This window comes from Necator americanus, chromosome V, assembly GCF_031761385.1.
Source record: "Necator americanus strain Aroian chromosome V, whole genome shotgun sequence".
Lineage (NCBI taxonomy): Eukaryota > Metazoa > Nematoda > Chromadorea > Rhabditida > Ancylostomatidae > Necator > Necator americanus.
The window spans coordinates 3,803,412-3,820,455 of NC_087375.1; the positions used below are offsets into that span (position 1 = coordinate 3,803,412).

Genomic DNA, 17,044 nt, shown 5'->3' on the forward strand with positions numbered 1-17,044 from the left:
AGTAGAAACAACAGTTTAGGCCTAGTAAGTTGTGCAAACTCTTCTGGTGAGATGCCTGAAGTCACCCACTTCAGAGAAATCGGAAATCCTAGGACTGTTACGGGAAATTAACTTCCTAGATCTTTAGGTAGGATTTACTTTTCAGTTGTCTTTCCCAGAAAAAAAAACAGACTACAGTCCTAATCAATAATTACTTAAATTAGTTAAGTAGTACCGATGTTTCTTCAAAACCTTTTCCAAATTTAATTTCAAATCGAGGCAGCAAAATTGTGAAAAGAAGAAATGATCGTCAACGATTCTCGTAATGTAATGTTTCTCATAGCTTGAAATTTCCAATTTTTCTTTCATTCCAGTTTTGCTGGCAGAACGCCGTGGACTACGACTAGGATGGAACATTTCTGGAGAGTAGTTGGCGGATACAAAAACTGTGGCGACAGATCGGTTCTTCGCCCGTGCACTTTGTCGGCGGCGGCTGTCCAGGTAAAAAACGCCCGTTTCCTGCCGTAGACCAGGGCTCGTGTGATGGATCTCTGTTGGATTTGCTTTTTTTTGCATTTTTTGCATCATTTCTGTTTATTTGCGTATCTTATAATGTATCCCATAAAATTGATGGTGGCCTAAAACTGCACAAAAAACAAAAATTATGTCTTTTAATTTTTACTCTACCACGAAAACTCAACGGGGCAAACGTCCTTCTATGTTCTCTTTTCGGCTTTTGATAACTTCAATTTTGCTATTAATGCTTTATATGCTGCAGTATTAAAACTTATTATTTAACTAGATATTATTACGTTTTTTTCCAAAGAAAAAATTGTACACATACCTGTAACATCCTTCCGGATAAGCTATTGAAAGCGACATCAAAGGAGAACATCTCGTTAAAGTCAGGATCAAGTGTTTTCTTACAAATCCTTGTCTTACAATGATTTCTTCGCTCCGGTAATAAGTACATCTTCACGTAGGGATCAACGGTCCTACCTTTTTCCTGGAAGAAAAAAAACCTCATTTCATTATTTTTTCACATCTTCGGATTCATTCTTCAAAGTACAAATTGGTAAAAAAAAGAGGAATTTCATATTAAAAAGCAGTAACGACGCTAACGACTGGTGTTTCAGTCCATTACAGTTATTTCTCATTACTATTTTTTCTTTTTCTTTTTCATTTCTTTTTCTTATTATCGACATTATTTTTTTTTCAAGTATTTCTTTAGCAACAAGCAACTATGAACTTCTTTAAAACTCTAAATAATAAAGCGTTTCAGCAAATTATGTTCATAAATATAATTATCCATCTTTAATGCTGCTTCTTTAATTTGAAAGCAAACAGCGAACATATCTAAAAATAAATTATTATATCTAAAATATTAAAAAAGATGAATAAAATTGAATTTACCTCGACAGGTAAATGATTCGCTCTAAGCACGTGTAACATTAGCACCCGATGAATGAAGTCATAACGTAGCGCAAAAGTGAGCGTCCCACGATAACAGTTGTCGCCGCTTTTCTCGTAAAATCCTAGTTCGTAGTGAAGCACGGACCGATCATCCATTTCGTTGAGCTGAAATAGTGCTAATTCATCTACGTATCTAAGATCATTTTCTCCGGATTATCCGCACGAACGGATCAAGCGGAAGTCGCACGGGTGCAGTGTAAAACAATGAAGCCACAATATTGCTTCTTTTTAATGAATAAATATGCTTACTACAGTAGTATCATTATATTATCATATAAGTATAGTATCATTATATTATACTACATCATACATTATATTATCATATAAGTATATTATATAAGTCAAGCGTTATTATATAAGTGAATAAATGTGTTAAAATGAATTCTTCTTATGAATATATGAATAAATATCTTAAGCTCAACTGCGATTATTTCAGCCTGTTGGACCAGATCCAGATTTTTGCCTGAGCGGAGGTTCTAATTTAGATTCGAACACCTTCGCTATTTTCTTCTTCAAGCCCTCTCTTTGTTTATTATTTTCGAAATGTGGATCAGAGTTAATTATTAATGTATGGGCACAAGCGCACTGTGAAATGTTGAGGTAAAAAAAAAACCAAGGCACCGATCGTGACCTCGAACTTCATCACAATCTCGTTACGGTGGTGGAATTTCAATACATAAAGATATAAAAATCTTGAAGACCAGACTAGCGCCAAATTATCCCCCGACCTCTAAACGATAAAAGATCTGGTTTGCCTTGGGTGGTCTGGAACCATCGACCAGACCCGGTAGTGACGTGTTACCGTTGTGGTACATTTCCCTTTAAAGGCTGCATAACATAAAATCGACTAGGCGTGGGCGTCTGTTCAGTAAAACAGGGTTTTTGTTGTAAGTTATCAAAATCAGCGTGCCCGCCCTCAATTCCTCCTAATCGTCCTGAAAAACTGCATCAAACACCCGCACAGTCCCTACGAGGTGGGTTCGGACGCATCACCCTCGTGCACGCTCCGCATGCACGAGCGAGCGGTCGAAAATCAATGGGGTCTCTTCAGCGGCCTATTCAAGTAGAAGCAATAAGGTATAGGCTGCTGAGGGAACCGTAGTGTGTATAAGCGTGACGTGTTCTAACTGCTTTAGTTCCTATGTGGTTCTAACGTACCTCGTGAGAACTAAAACAGTTCCCACACCATTTTTTTAGGACGATTAAGGGAAATTGAGCGTGGCTACGCTCATACTCGTGGTCTTCATCATCCCCAACTTTATATTATCCCACTAAGACCCCAGCATCGTCGCATTCGTGATATATTGCCTTTAAGAGAGTTATTTTAAGAGGGAAAAAAGGATGTGGAGAGATCTTTTAACTTTTTTGAGTCTCATTACCCATTCATTAATTTCAATTGCCCTTGTGGTGTTAGCAGCTGTTCTGCGAGATTTTCTGACCGCACGACATATGATCGCAGAAAAAACGAACAAGGAGAGATCTGATTCTTCACTTTTCAAGTGATTTTTATCCTAAGAATGGCGGTTTTTATTTTTAAAATCTGTTCTGAGAATGTTGGAACAATGGTAATGTAAGGCACTTGACCAAGGATAAATAGAAGTGGCGGTTGTTTTTTTTTATCGGCGAATAAAAAATAAAAGTAAAAATGGTTAAATGATAAAATAATAAATAATTATTGAATCAATAAGTAAATAATAATGAGTCAATAGTAATAAAAATAATAGTAATAAAAATAATAAAATAATAAAAATTGTTAAGCGATCGAAATGAGACGATGGACATTCATTCATTAATTTGTAGATAACTTGGAGGCCTAAAATTCTGAAATGCAAAAAAAAGTTTGAGAACACTTATTCCAGTAAAGCACGTTAGAAAGCACGGAAAGCAGTAGCTGATGTTTGGATCGAATGAGATGTTCGATCACGGGATCTGTGTTAAGCACCCAATATCACGGATATTGCGGAACACATGTCAGAAAAGAATGCTCATCCGGCTCTTCCAGATACTCTTCAAAACAAGTGATAGAATGTGTTTTTCTTCAAAGTTATACTATAAACAAATAAAAAATGATCACAAAGGTCATGAATGCAAAATTTTTACGAAATACATGAAATATGTACAGGCACAGTATTTCAAGCGCTGTACACAAGCAGGAAGGAGGAGAAGAAGGAGATGAAAACACATAGATAAACAACACCTTTCTGTCCCTTCCGCTACTAACTTCTGTCCCAAAATCCGTCTCCGACAGATTAATCCGTGCCAAACCCCTCAAATCTTTGGTAATGGCCAAAATAAAATTCTGGAAAAATCATTCGAATGGAAATCAGCTGCCGATTTCAAATATTTTTCCAGAATTCAGAGAGAGAGAAGTTAATTATGCTGATTTCAAATATTTTTCCAGAATTAAGAGAGAAAGAAGAAAGGAAAAGAAAAAGAGAAAAAGAGAGAATTTAGACTGAGAAATGTATGGCCTAAAAATGTGGCAAGGTTTCCCCAATCTTTTTTAATTACTTTCATACCTCCTCAATTCTACCATTGGCATATTCTGCGTCTTGTACGGTATTTTCGTGGAAGGAAAAGTTGTTCATAGGTCTTTGGCTGATTTCTCAATTCGTCAAAACGTTAAATATATCCATAATCAGGAGGTAATTTAGAACATTTTCGTAACGATGACAAGAATAGCAGTGAGATCACTGTAGTCTACCATTAATTAACTAATTAATTTACTTATTTATTTATGTATTCATTAAATATTAATTACCGGATATTATATTTTGTATTGTTTTGTTAGGGGAGGAAGCGGCAAAGTGATAAGCGATTCCAAATCGTCTACACGCTCAATGGTTCTCTCACCAAAACTTTTTCCCTTCTGTTAAAAATTAAAAATTAAAAGTTAAAAAAAAGCCAATAGAAATTCGTAGCTACGAAACATTCCAGTGAGGATAAGGACATAGGCTTACATTAATGGTCCCTTACAGTACACCTGTTGGCCTCCGCACGTCATTACATAGATCGCATAAGGGACCACTAATCTTTACCCGTTGAGAATTTAAGCCGAAAGCTCTGGCGCGCAGCCGCAGCCGCTTACGCAACTACACTAAGATTAAGGCCGTCTTGTCCCGACTATACGTACAGAGATTTATTCTAGGAGCTTTTCTGTAACCACGGACATCGTAGGAAAGTCGATCAATCAATACACAAATTATAGATCATAGTTCTTAGAAACATTGTGGAAAAGTTGTGGAGATGTGTAAAAACATAACAATAACATTTATTACAGGATAAATGGGAAGTCATTACTTCGGATGAGGCTATGGATTTAATGTTGTTTGTCGCTGGTCTAGCTTTGAAAAATATAGTCAAGTCGTAAATGAAATACTGACACTAAAAACACTTAAGTATACTGTATTAGTTAGTACCAGAACCTCGTTATTGGCCTTGGAAAAAATTATGAACCACAAATCCTTCTTTTCCACAAATTCTTTCGGTTACAGAAGAATAAAGAGGAACAGGAAATTAAACTCAAACTATCGTGAAAATATTTAGCCAACTAAAAGGGATTAAGAAACCTTAAAAGTAGGAGGATTAACGATTATATGGATTTACATCCTAGAGAAAATATTGCTGCAATAATTGTCATAATATGTAGCACATATGACCAATGCGTCATTTATGTATGTATGCGAGCGACACGGCTTTAATTCCCCTCAGGATCAACGATGAATCCGATCCGAGCAGGGAGGTTATGCTTAGCAGGAGATCCGCAACAATAGAGTCAGGAAAACCGTACCAATCCGTAATAACCTCTCTCCAGAAAAGAATCTCAAACACACATTTTAAGAAAAAAGAGAACGGGTATAAGAAAGTGATCATCCAGATCATGATTGACGGAATCGATCGATTAAATTTTTTAAAGCTCTTATTTTCCTTTATTACATTTATATATATATATATATATATATAATTTCCTTTACTACTTTTATCATTTCTCTTATTATTTTTTTTATTGTTAGCTTGTGCGAAAGCAAAAAGCTCCAAAACAACATGTAGCAAACCAATCAACAAAAATCAATAACTCCATTATTGATTTTTCTGTAGAACGTTAGCTTACTCTCTCCAAGAACAACCTTGGATAGTTAGACTGGATAACGACCAAATCTTTAAAGCCTAAAGATGGATGTAGATCTTTCTCCAGGATACGACATCATGATTACAGATGTGCTTCGAAAATAAAAATCTCCTCTCTGATTTTTTTTCCTGAATAAGAAGGAATTCTTTGGAAAAACGCGAACTTTCTCTATGGATATCATCTGAATGTAGATGCAATTAAGGATGGGGAAATTAGGGTTTTTGTGTTTTTGGTGCTCGTTGAGAAAGCCCGATGTAAACTAGTGTATCGTTAACAATAATAGAATGTTATTGCGGGAAACGACAGCGCTTCTTTTCACGTGCACAGCGCACAACTGCTCGGTGTCTATCCTACTCGACACTCTATTGACTTCCGGGAATTCCGGGAAATATCGTAATAGGCACAAGATTTCATAAGAAATGTCGTTGTTCCCGGAAAAAAAGAAAGACTAAGAGGAATCTTCCGAACTCTAGAATGAGTGGAATCGTAGCGAATCCTTAGACTCATCTCGAGAGGAGTTTTTCAAAAATTGTTCAAAAATTTGAAGAACAGTTATCTTCAAGTTCAAAATCAATTATATTTTAAGCAAGAGAGAAATATTGTTTCCCTCCGCGGCGAAGTGTGGGTGTGCTGCGGTAGACGCGATGCGACGTCACCGTGGTTGAACATATTTGACGCCGAAAACAAGTAAGAATTTTATGGTTAAACGCAGCGTTGGCCAAAATCTATGATGTTTTGTTCTTCTAGCTTCTTCTATTGTGCATTGTTCGAACTTTTGCTTACAAATATCCTTGAGAAAATCCAGAAATTTTCTTTATATTTAGAAAGGTAATGGAACAAGAGTAGCTTGATGCGATCAATTTGTCCGACGAAGCAATTCTTTGCATCCATACGTTTGAAGAAATGAAACTGTTTAAAGTCTTAAAGTGGATTCCAATAATTGTTCGTGCACAAAATGTTGCATCACCGTATGATTTCACTTTTGTTCCACTTAAGAAGGTTTCAGTCAATCAATACTGTTGATGTAAAGAGTTGTCTCGTTGGGAAATTGATCAGTCCGCTGATCTGAATCCATCTGTTTTTCTATTTTTCCAGGGTTTTCCATCTCATTTTCGTTGTGATATTTCTAAGCTAATTTCTTACCCTTATTTACTAGTCCATAGAACCCAACATCGAAAATTAAAAAAAATATTCACAAAAACTACATTCAAAAAATTTCGCACTCGAAAAAATCGATAAAACTTACATACTATTCAGTTGTCTACTTCAATATAACTAATTAGATCACCTTAAATCACTTGTTTGAGGGGAGAGGTAGGGAGGGAGGCACATCTGCCTTCCAATGATGTCACAAAAATAGAAGCAGTTAGAATGTAAGAACAGTTTAAAGAAAAGTTTTAAAAAAAATTTGCGTATGAAGGAAGTGGAGCGCAAAAAATCATACGTGAAGCAGGAAGGAGAGCGAGTTTTGCTAGGTATCGTATTTCAAAGGCTAAATGTCACTAGCGAACAGGACGCCAGGAGTTTCACAGGATTTTCAGCAAGGATCAGCGAGATCAATGGGACAAAAATGATCTGAGATTGGAGTTCAGTTTACTACGGAATCACAGACCTCATTGTCCATATCCACATCGTCGTCGAAAAGGAACATACTGTTTCTAGTGAACGATGTTCTTCGATCTTCCTCGATCAGAAGATCACAACTGTCGGATCTGGAAAAAAAAGAGATTTTTTTTCCCTAGAGGCAGTTCCAAATGAAAAGAAATTTGGCTTCAATAAAGCAAAAAAGGTAATTTTTCGTCTCATATTCGGAAATAGTAGGAATAGACGGTCACTTCTAGCATACACTAGGACGAATTCACCAAAAAAATATTAAAATGGTATCCGAGAAATAGAAAGAAGTGGTCTTAGAAATATCTTCTCAGCGGAATGAGGAAATGCTAAAACGAACTCCTTCCCACTCATTCTGGATTACTCTGACTCAGCCCTTTTGTGAAAAGAAAAATAATAACAAATAATAACGGAGGATTGCGACAAATTCTGGCTTCACAGTCTGGATTAATGTGACTAAATCACTTGTGAGCAATAAAGTAGTAACAGATAATAATAGGATAACTCCATATACATATATCCATGGAAGAGAAAAGTATGAAAGGAACAAATGTGTTAAATCTTTGATGGTGGAGTCATTGAGGAAATTCGGAAAATCCCGCTTATTGTTTTCGCCTGGAGGAAAGGCAAATGCACGTAATTCCTATAAATTCAATTAAATCTTCACAAATACATATAATATGTAAGATTCGCACATTTTGATTAAAAACAGAGAATCTCAGAATGTTTAAAAAAAAAGTGCGCCTAGACTGAGGAAGTGCTACGTCCATGGAAGTGCTATGGGCAATATTGGTTTAGCTAGAACAAATAAATCCATGACGTTAGTTTTCTAAACGCGCTTACAAAAAATAAGAGCAATAAGGATGAGAAAAGAAGGAGGACAAAGGGGACAAAACACTAGAAAGCGGCAAAAACATCAGCGAGGGAACATTAAAATTCGAAATGTTCGAATGGTTCGAAATTATGAGATGTGCTCAAACCAAGGATGGGAATTACGTAAAGGATCAAATATTTTCAAAACTAAATGGTTAAAATTGCAGCACCTCACATTAAGGAGAATGTGGGAAGAATGGTGGGAAAATTAAAAGTTCTTCCAGACTTTCGAGAAAGAAAAAAACATTTTCGTAAGTCAGTGACTCAGAATTCGGAGTTCCGAGGTTCGAAAATACCAGATTTTTTGAAATTTCGAAAATGAAAGTCGGAATTCCGCTCATCCGTTGTCCATAATGTTCCAAGGAAATAAACTAGCGGCTTCGGAAAGCCGTTTTTTCTGCCCTTATTTCGTATCTATGTGTGAAAAGCTCCATTTAATTCAATCCTGGAACCCAACGTGATGATTAGGATTTTTTTTAAACTTCGGAATAAAATCCCTCTCCGTCTGTTAATAAAGTAAAACCCTTTGAAAAGTTCTACGTCTTTCTTTTTCGAGAACCACACCGCAGTGATCGAATGGATCGAATTCCAGGGAAAAAAACTGACACCTTTCGCTCTAGGTGCTTCTTATTTTACAGCAAAGTGCTGTAAACTCTAGACTTGTGTGCTGTACCAGCCGATGCTGACCACGGAAATTTTGATCAATGATAAAAATTTGGGATTAAAATTAAAAATTTGTAAGGAGAAAAATGTTGTGACCGTGTGTGCAAAGGCAAAAGTTAGATCGTTTTCAAAATTCGTGGTTTTCCGGACAAAAAATTGTGTGCCGATTTTTTAAAAATTTTCTGACTTGGACAAAAGGTTTATTTCCTTTTCTTTTTTTTTGGCGCACCATTGGTGTATGCGAATAAACATAAATTTAGAAAAATACTATGTAATATTTTTGAGAAATTCCCCAAAGAACACACGAGAAGAGAAAAAAATGCTTACGTGGAAGCAGGTGCTGGACTTGTAAACGGTGAGGTTCGAGTTGATCCATGGCGAGGATCCATCCACGGTGGAGAGCAACCGTCTCGTGAGAATACGCGGTCCCTGTATGCGCCATTCATACCTGAAATAAATGGAAATTTTAGAATTTTATATTGGAAAAATACAATTTTATACGAAACAATTCAGTGAAACGTTAATGAGTCGAACTGAACTGCTTTACAACCGCTTTCTCGTGGATTTAGTGGAAGTAGAAGAACAGCTGCTGTGCCACAAAGTATTGTGAAGGGGAGGTGTTGCTCAAAAGCAGCATATGTCATTTATTTGTTCTTGTCAAGTAGTTTTAGTGGATATTAAAGAAGAAAACATGGAGCGATTAGCGTGGATCAGTCCTATCAATCCTGGGAAAGCGTCAACTGGGAGAGCGTAAACGCTATCGGCTTCAATTCAGACTGATGGTGGTCAGAGAACGCAATCTATGAGACTTATACGATTAATTTTCAAGGATTTGTGGATGTATGAGCCCAATTCTCTCATATATCCCTCATATAGCAAGTATTTGACTGAGATTCTGACGCAGAAAACAAAATTTCTCGGACTATTCGAACATTCGAAACATATTTTGAAGGAACGACACAAAAAAGGAATATACTGGTTACTTTTACACCTTCTTCTACATAATTATTTATTTTGTACTAGACCTTGATTATTATTTGGGTCAAATCTAACTGGCTGATGATCTAGTACCAGTTACCAAGTTATCGATTACTTCGTAATTCCATGATTAAATTTTCTTTTTTAAACTAAAGTTTTGGTTTTTCTTCCAAAATCTCATAATCCCCGTTGTGCAGATGCTGTTTGTGGTGGAATTACGGCAGAAACACGTGTCACGACGCTATCGGATTCAATTCAGAATTCAGGTAGCGGTCAGTGAAGGGGCGAGTGTAGCGTAGTCGGTAAAGATATCCGCCGTAGCCACACGGTCGATGGTTCGAAATCGCCCTTGTGCTAACAAATCCTTTCATCCCTCCGAGGTCGATAAATTGGTGCCAGACTTGTTTGGGAGGATAAATACACTGACATCACACATCAGCTAGCCCCCACAAGTAATTGCATAGGCCAACACGCTTCCCAGAAACCTCAACGATTACAAATCCCAGTGAAATGCGTTGGCGCATCCCACGGGGATTGATACGCCAGAGACTTTTTGTCCTGTAGTGGTCAGTGAACGCAATTTATGCGACTTATACGATTACTTCCGGGGACAATCTGATGTATAAGGACAGTTTTCTTATATTTCCAGAAAAATCTAACCCCAAATTGTTGAACCCGGAAGATAAAAAATCCAAACTGAACTCAAAATGGGCAATCCAGTGAGATTTCTTCACCAAGTCAGCAGTGCTTAATTGAGGATAAAATAAGCCTAAGTTCTGCAATAAGGTTGTTATATTGGCACGAGTGTAGTGGAAGGACGGGAAAAACTGGAGATTAAATAGGTTTGACACAATCGGACCACATAGTGGTGGTGGTGACCTTCATCCATTTCTCAACATTTGTCCGAAGCATTAGCTGGGATACCTATAATGACTCTAAGGAGGAGGTAAATTAGGTCCATGATTAGCTCGGTACAAGAGTGGAAAAAGATATGAGAAGTATCAAAAATAATGCGTTCTCACATGAGTTGTGTTTTAGTCGTTTAATACGACCTACCAAAAATAGAAAAAAAATTAAATTCGTATGGTTGTAGAAGAAAGTCCCCGTAGCTATGGTTGTAGAGGATAATTTTGAATGATCTTACTTTCAATTGTCATGGTTACATTAATTAATTTGTTAATTGAATGAAAAAAGAAATGTTAACGAAGTGTAGAGAAACCGCTTTGATATCGATCAAGAAATCCACCAATGCTGGATTAGAGGGCCAGAATTGATGATGGACGAACGTATTGTACACGAATAAACCGCTTAAACTCAAATTTTAGGGTTAAATTCCGACGTTAACGATGGATGAACGAAGAAAAAGAACCAAACATTTAAAATGCCGGGTGAAGCTTAGACATTTAATTTTTTCAAAAATACTAAATAAGTAATGATAGGGTTCATTTTGTTACTCTTACGTTTATACCGTTTACTATCAGAAACAAGTTCAGAGCTGTTCACAAATGTGTTCAGCCAGGCGAGCGCGGCGCATCCGCCATCGCACCCGCTCCGCAGCTGTTGGAAACGAATCCCCTTTTCCCTCTCCCCTGATCCAATCGATAGAGGACCGTGGAAAGCTAGAGGAACACATTCGCGGCATCAGCTATATATACATACATATTTTATATAATACATTTTACACATTTTTTTCTAAAATAAATTAAATAAATTAAAATTAATAATTAAATAAATAATTCGCACCTGCAATGACAGAAAACACTACTACAAAATACTTGTAACGTGGTGTAACAGAAAGTTCCCATGGACCTTTGAATAGAATTTATGTAGATTAGAAAATTGAATATTCGTGTTGTGTCACAATTTAGGACTGGCGCGACCTAGCACAGTGTTTTCTGGAAGTGTGTCAAAGAGGTTTTTAGACAGAACCTCCATTAGTATGACGTTTCGGGATTTTTTCCGTCTTCTGAGCCTCAGAGGACTTAATAGAGGTTGACTGGAACAATCTCACGTTTATTCCGTCAACTACCATACTATCCTGGGACAATGTTTTGATAATCGTTCATTGTGGTGAAAACGGAAGCTATATATATTGAAAGTAAATATAAAACAAAATGAAATACATTAAATAAATATTTAATACATCGAATTTTAAGAAAATTGAGAAATTAAAATTGAACTACTAAACAAAAAATACTTGTGTTACACAGGTGACATCACGTTACCACATTGAACCCCTGCGAAAGACTCAACGATCGGACCGCGCTGCGGGCCAAGCCTGCGTTGCGGTCGCTTGGTGAAACATAAGAGGAGTCAAGTATAAACGTGTGATTAAATTTCCTAATAATTTTTTGAGTTTGTATTTTCCATTATTAAAATCTTAGCAAGCGTTCGACCCATTTTTCTTCATAAATTTCATATTATACTAATTCATATTATTATTTATATTGATTAAAATTCATAATACAATAGGCCCATTGGATTTTGTGTCGGTCCCGAACTGATCGATTCAAATCTTAGCAGCGATATGAGGGAAGAGACGTGCGACACAATACATTTGTTAGGACGTACAATCGCTTATATTCATAATGAAATGCCATAGAATCCTTGAAAAAAATGTCTGTCAGTTTCTACGAAAAAGAAAATGTTTGTCAGCGTTCAGCGCTTAGCTCATCATCACAAAAAGTGGTGTGTATGAATAACAAATTCTAGTATTACGCAAGAAAAATTGTGATAAACAAAGAAAACATTTCAAAACAGTGCTTTTTACTACGCGGTGTAGTAAGCACTTTTTTTAAAGCAGAAAATAACCATTTACGAGAGAAACAAGTTCCAGGAACATCCCCATCTTTATTAGTAGTTGTTTTGAACAAGTAATTATCTGCTGGAAAAGATGAGATCAAAAAAAAGGAAATAATAATATAATGATACTAATATAATCATCAAATTTAATGAATAAATTTGTTAAAGTCGCACAAAAAACTCCCACAAGCAGAATTGCATTGCAAAATTTTAGTGGAATAAAATCTGGAGGCAGGTAGGAAAAAACCCGTACTAACAAATCACGAAAGGAATTATCTGATTAATTAACTGAAGAAAACAAAACATTGTTCCATCTTTTTTTTCTTGTGTCCATCAGACAATAGGGCTAGCGCAGTCAGTTATAAGTTCCGCGATCGATCGGAAGTTCGAATCCGCTCTGGTGCACACAAAGCCTTTCATCCCTCCGGGGTCGATGCGAAATTGTTGCCAGACTTGTCTATATTCTATGATGAATTCTTTACACATAGTTTCATTTATATTTTTCTGTATACATAGTTTTATTTATATATAAATATATATTTCACTTCTATATATTTATGTTTATACTTGTATTTATATCGATTTTCCAATTTTATTTTTTATTTTTTCTAAATTTTATTTTATTTGTACTTATTTTATCTTTTTATGGTGAAAAAAATCGTTCTTGAATTTTACTAGCATGATGAATTCAACTGGAATTTTTCTGGGAAGATAAAAACACTGATTTGACACATCGGCTAGCCCCCAAAACTCATTGTATAGGCCAGTTACACGTTCGTAAACCTCAAATGATTCCGAGTTGAAGTGAACGTGGTGGCGCAGGTCCCAAGCGGATTGATTAACGCTAGACATTTTATTTATATTTTATCCTTTATCAGGCAATATCCCTATCCCTTTTTCATCCACTCTACTACTCTGTAGTGTCATTTTAGACAGTCATGTCTGCACTTTATGCTACATTTCGTGAGACTCCGTTCGAAGCAATAATTATTGGACAAAGAGAGGATGGAAATGCAGAAAAACAGAAAAAGTGCAACAGACAGCAGACGGTTATTGTCGATTTCAAATTGCTGATGTCCGACGCGGTCAAAAACGCGTACTTTGGTGCATATTGTTTTTTTTTTCCTCCCGTTCGTTAACTCATACTTCTTCTAATTGTAAATTGATGGATTTCCTCTCAAAACTGTTACGAAGGGAAATGTTAATGTATTTGGTCCTCCTCATTTATTTATTTGTATATTTGTTTACTTGTATTTGTTATTTCTGCCCTTTGTAAAGTCCGGTTTTTGACAAAAATTCCAGTTGAATTCATCGTTCGTGCTAGTAAAACAGTCAAGAACGATTTTTTTCACCGTAAAGAGATAAATAAATGGTATAAATATAAATATAAATACAAATATCTTTAGAATGAAATATATATAAATAAAACTATGTATGAGGAAAATTATAAATGAAACTATGTGTATAGAATTAATCATAGAACATAGACAAATAGGTGAATATAAATAAAAAATAACTAAATAAACACGTAAACATGAAAAATTTGGTTAAAAAATATTATTTTCAACTAATATAAATAAGTAGAACTATGTGTAAAAAATATAAATAAATAAATAAAAATATAATAAACTATGTATAAAGAATTAATTATAGAACATAGACAAGTAAGTGAATACAAATAGAAACAACTAAATAGACATGTAAACAAACGAAACTCGTTGAAAAAAAAAAGGTTTTTTGTTATATTATCATCTTCAGAAGGGAATGTATGGAGGAAAAGTCGAGAATTAGCTGTTTTACTCAAGGGAGTCATGATTATCCGAGTTCAACTCAGCTACGGCAGCAAACCATATGTCATTTCCAGAAACCTAATACCGTTAGATAAACAACAACATAATGTTTTCCCCTAGCGTTGTTACATTGTTAAACTTTTAAAACTTGAATAATATGACGTAGAGGCAAGTTTAGTGGTTTTGAGCGTGACATGCATTTTAAGCGTGTCCAAAAATAAAGATAGATTCGTAAACCGAAAACAAAAAAAGTCCTCTCTTACATATAATTTTATCCAAAACAACATTGACGTAAATTGACGCACAAAGTCAGCTGACACTAGAATTAAGAAAAAGATGACAAACTTTGGAAAAAAAATCCTAAAAAAAGTGAAAATGTCCAGTGTACTACTAATACTTTCCTCAGGAATTTGTTATTTAAGAATATCGCTAGAAGATATTAAACCTTAATTGAATTGGAAATGACTTTATTACGTATTTAATGTGGAAAAAATAAATATATAGGAAAAATTCGAAGGGAATTCATGACGATAGCTCATTTCTTTTGAACGCTTAGGTTATCCGGTCTACCCTCGATCCCAGGTATAAAATTGATTCACTTAAAAACTAATCCACCCTTTAGACTATTTATGACGTGCTTGAGTTAAGAAATAAATAAATAAATAATATGATAAATATGTATAACATGTAATATAATACACTGAATATAATATATGAAATGTAATAAAATATAATAAATAAATAAGTATAAATAGGAATATGACGTGTAATACAACAAAAAAATATGATATATAAATGTAAATATTTCTTCTTCATTCATTATTTTATTATTTCATCATTTTTTATTTCAATGTATTTCTCATAATATTTTAAACGTAATAAAATATGTTATGTATGTTTATGTTATGTTTAAAATATAATAAGAAATAATTAATAAATAATTAATAAAAAAATTAATTAATTAACGCACTCAAGGAATGAATCAAATATGAAAAATGTTCATAAAATAAAAATGGATTAAAGACAATAAATATAGGATGTAAATTATAATAATAAATAGAAAAAATGGAATATAATAAAATATATTTGATAAATAATTAATAAAAGCGTTCAAGGGATAAACCAGGTAATCGAAAATTGTTCGCATACAATAGGAATGGGGTAAAGACAGAAATTATAGTGTATGAAATATAATAATAAATTTAATTTTTAAGATATAATAGAAGATAATTAGTAAATAATTAATAGAAGCATGGAATGAATCAAGTAATTGAAAATCCTTCACACACACACACAATAAGAATGGATTAAAAGAGAAGTTCCATCCGGAAAGGATACGAAGAGGATTTGACGATAGCAAACAGTTGACGCGTTGCGACAAAATTACAGTCTGTCGCGTAACGAAGAACCGCCTATTAACGTTTTCGCGGAGAAGCTTCTGAGAAGCGACACGAATCAATAATGTCTAATAATGGCCTGAAAATGAACGAACTTCCATACCTTCATAGAAAGGAAAAGAGGAAAGAACAGGAAAAAAAAATAAAACAACAATTTATGTCACGTTTAGCTGTAGTTACATAGCTATGAAGTTACCAGTTACAGCACAAAATCCATCCCATCAAGGAGAAATTGATCCTGATGATTCGTCATTGTTAAGCGGGCTCACAATAAATTCATTAATAATAATAATTAGAAAATTAATCAATTCCTGAACGGTAAACAAATAGAAGAATTAAATTAAATTAGAACTAGGAATCGAAGAAAATAACGGTAAAAATTGTAAAAAAACAATGGAGAAAATGAGAAAAAAAGAGATAAAAGTCTATAATATTCATGTGGATAGCTGCCTAGTTTAATAATGTACCTAAGTGGAATTTTTCAATAGAATTCGCTATAGTGCTCCTCAAAACTCCTTATACGCCTCAATTCTGTTTAATCCGGTTTCAGGATGAGGTGTAGGAACATAGAGAAATAAGCAAATATAAATAAAGATAAGCGAATAAATTTGCAAACTTAGAAAATTTCTAAAAAAAATCTACTTTTCACTTCTGTGAAAAATGCAAAATGTGACGCAACGGGGGTGGCTTTTATTCTTTTCGTCACAATGATATATTATAGACTACGAAAATTGTATACTAATACAAAGAGTCACTGTGTTCAATGCTGGAACGATATCCTGAAAATCAAGATGGAGGTTGTAGGGTATATGGATTTATGGATTTATGGCATATGAATGATATTTATGATATTTATGATTTATATGGATATTTGTGATTTATGGTATATGGATTTTAAAAAAAGAAGGCTGTGGAAGATCTATTCTTTGCAGCCTGTAATCATGAATGAGTCATTGAATTCGATTCTGAACTATAAACCCTACAAAGCGCTCAACTCATATATTATTTTAGGTTCCAATCGAAAAGATTTTTTTTTGTCAAAAAGTGATGGAAAGTTTCCTCTACCTCTTCTGCTGGAGGCACAATGAGTCCTTCATTTGACATTTATGAGCACATGCCTGGCCTATATGACATGCAGAGGCTAACCGATGCATCAGGTCGGTGTTTTCATCCTGGTAAAGAAGTTTGGCGCTAATTTATCGGCCCTGAAGGGGATGAAAGGGGTGGTTGCCACCTAGAGCGGTTTCGAAATATTGACCGTGTAGTCGCAGACGAACCTCTTTCCAACTGCGCTACAAACCCAGACTCAGAAATGGAGTTAAAAAAAAGAAAACATCTGTCGTCGACTA

The 17,044-nt window shown here is 34.9% G+C and overlaps 1 protein-coding gene across 1 annotated transcript in view; it reads right to left on the reverse strand.

The window, feature by feature from the left end:
- RB195_012837 (uncharacterized protein) overlaps positions 1-17,044 on the reverse strand; it is a gene marked incomplete at both ends in the record, with an annotated part of 56,775 nt that overhangs the window by 3,038 nt on the left and 36,693 nt on the right. The window contains 4 exons of the mRNA XM_064202401.1: positions 824-985; positions 1,393-1,557; positions 7,194-7,293; positions 9,056-9,176. Coding sequence (XP_064058282.1) covers positions 824-985; positions 1,393-1,557; positions 7,194-7,293; positions 9,056-9,176 — 548 coding nt within the window. The remainder of the gene's footprint in view (positions 1-823; positions 986-1,392; positions 1,558-7,193; positions 7,294-9,055; positions 9,177-17,044) is intronic.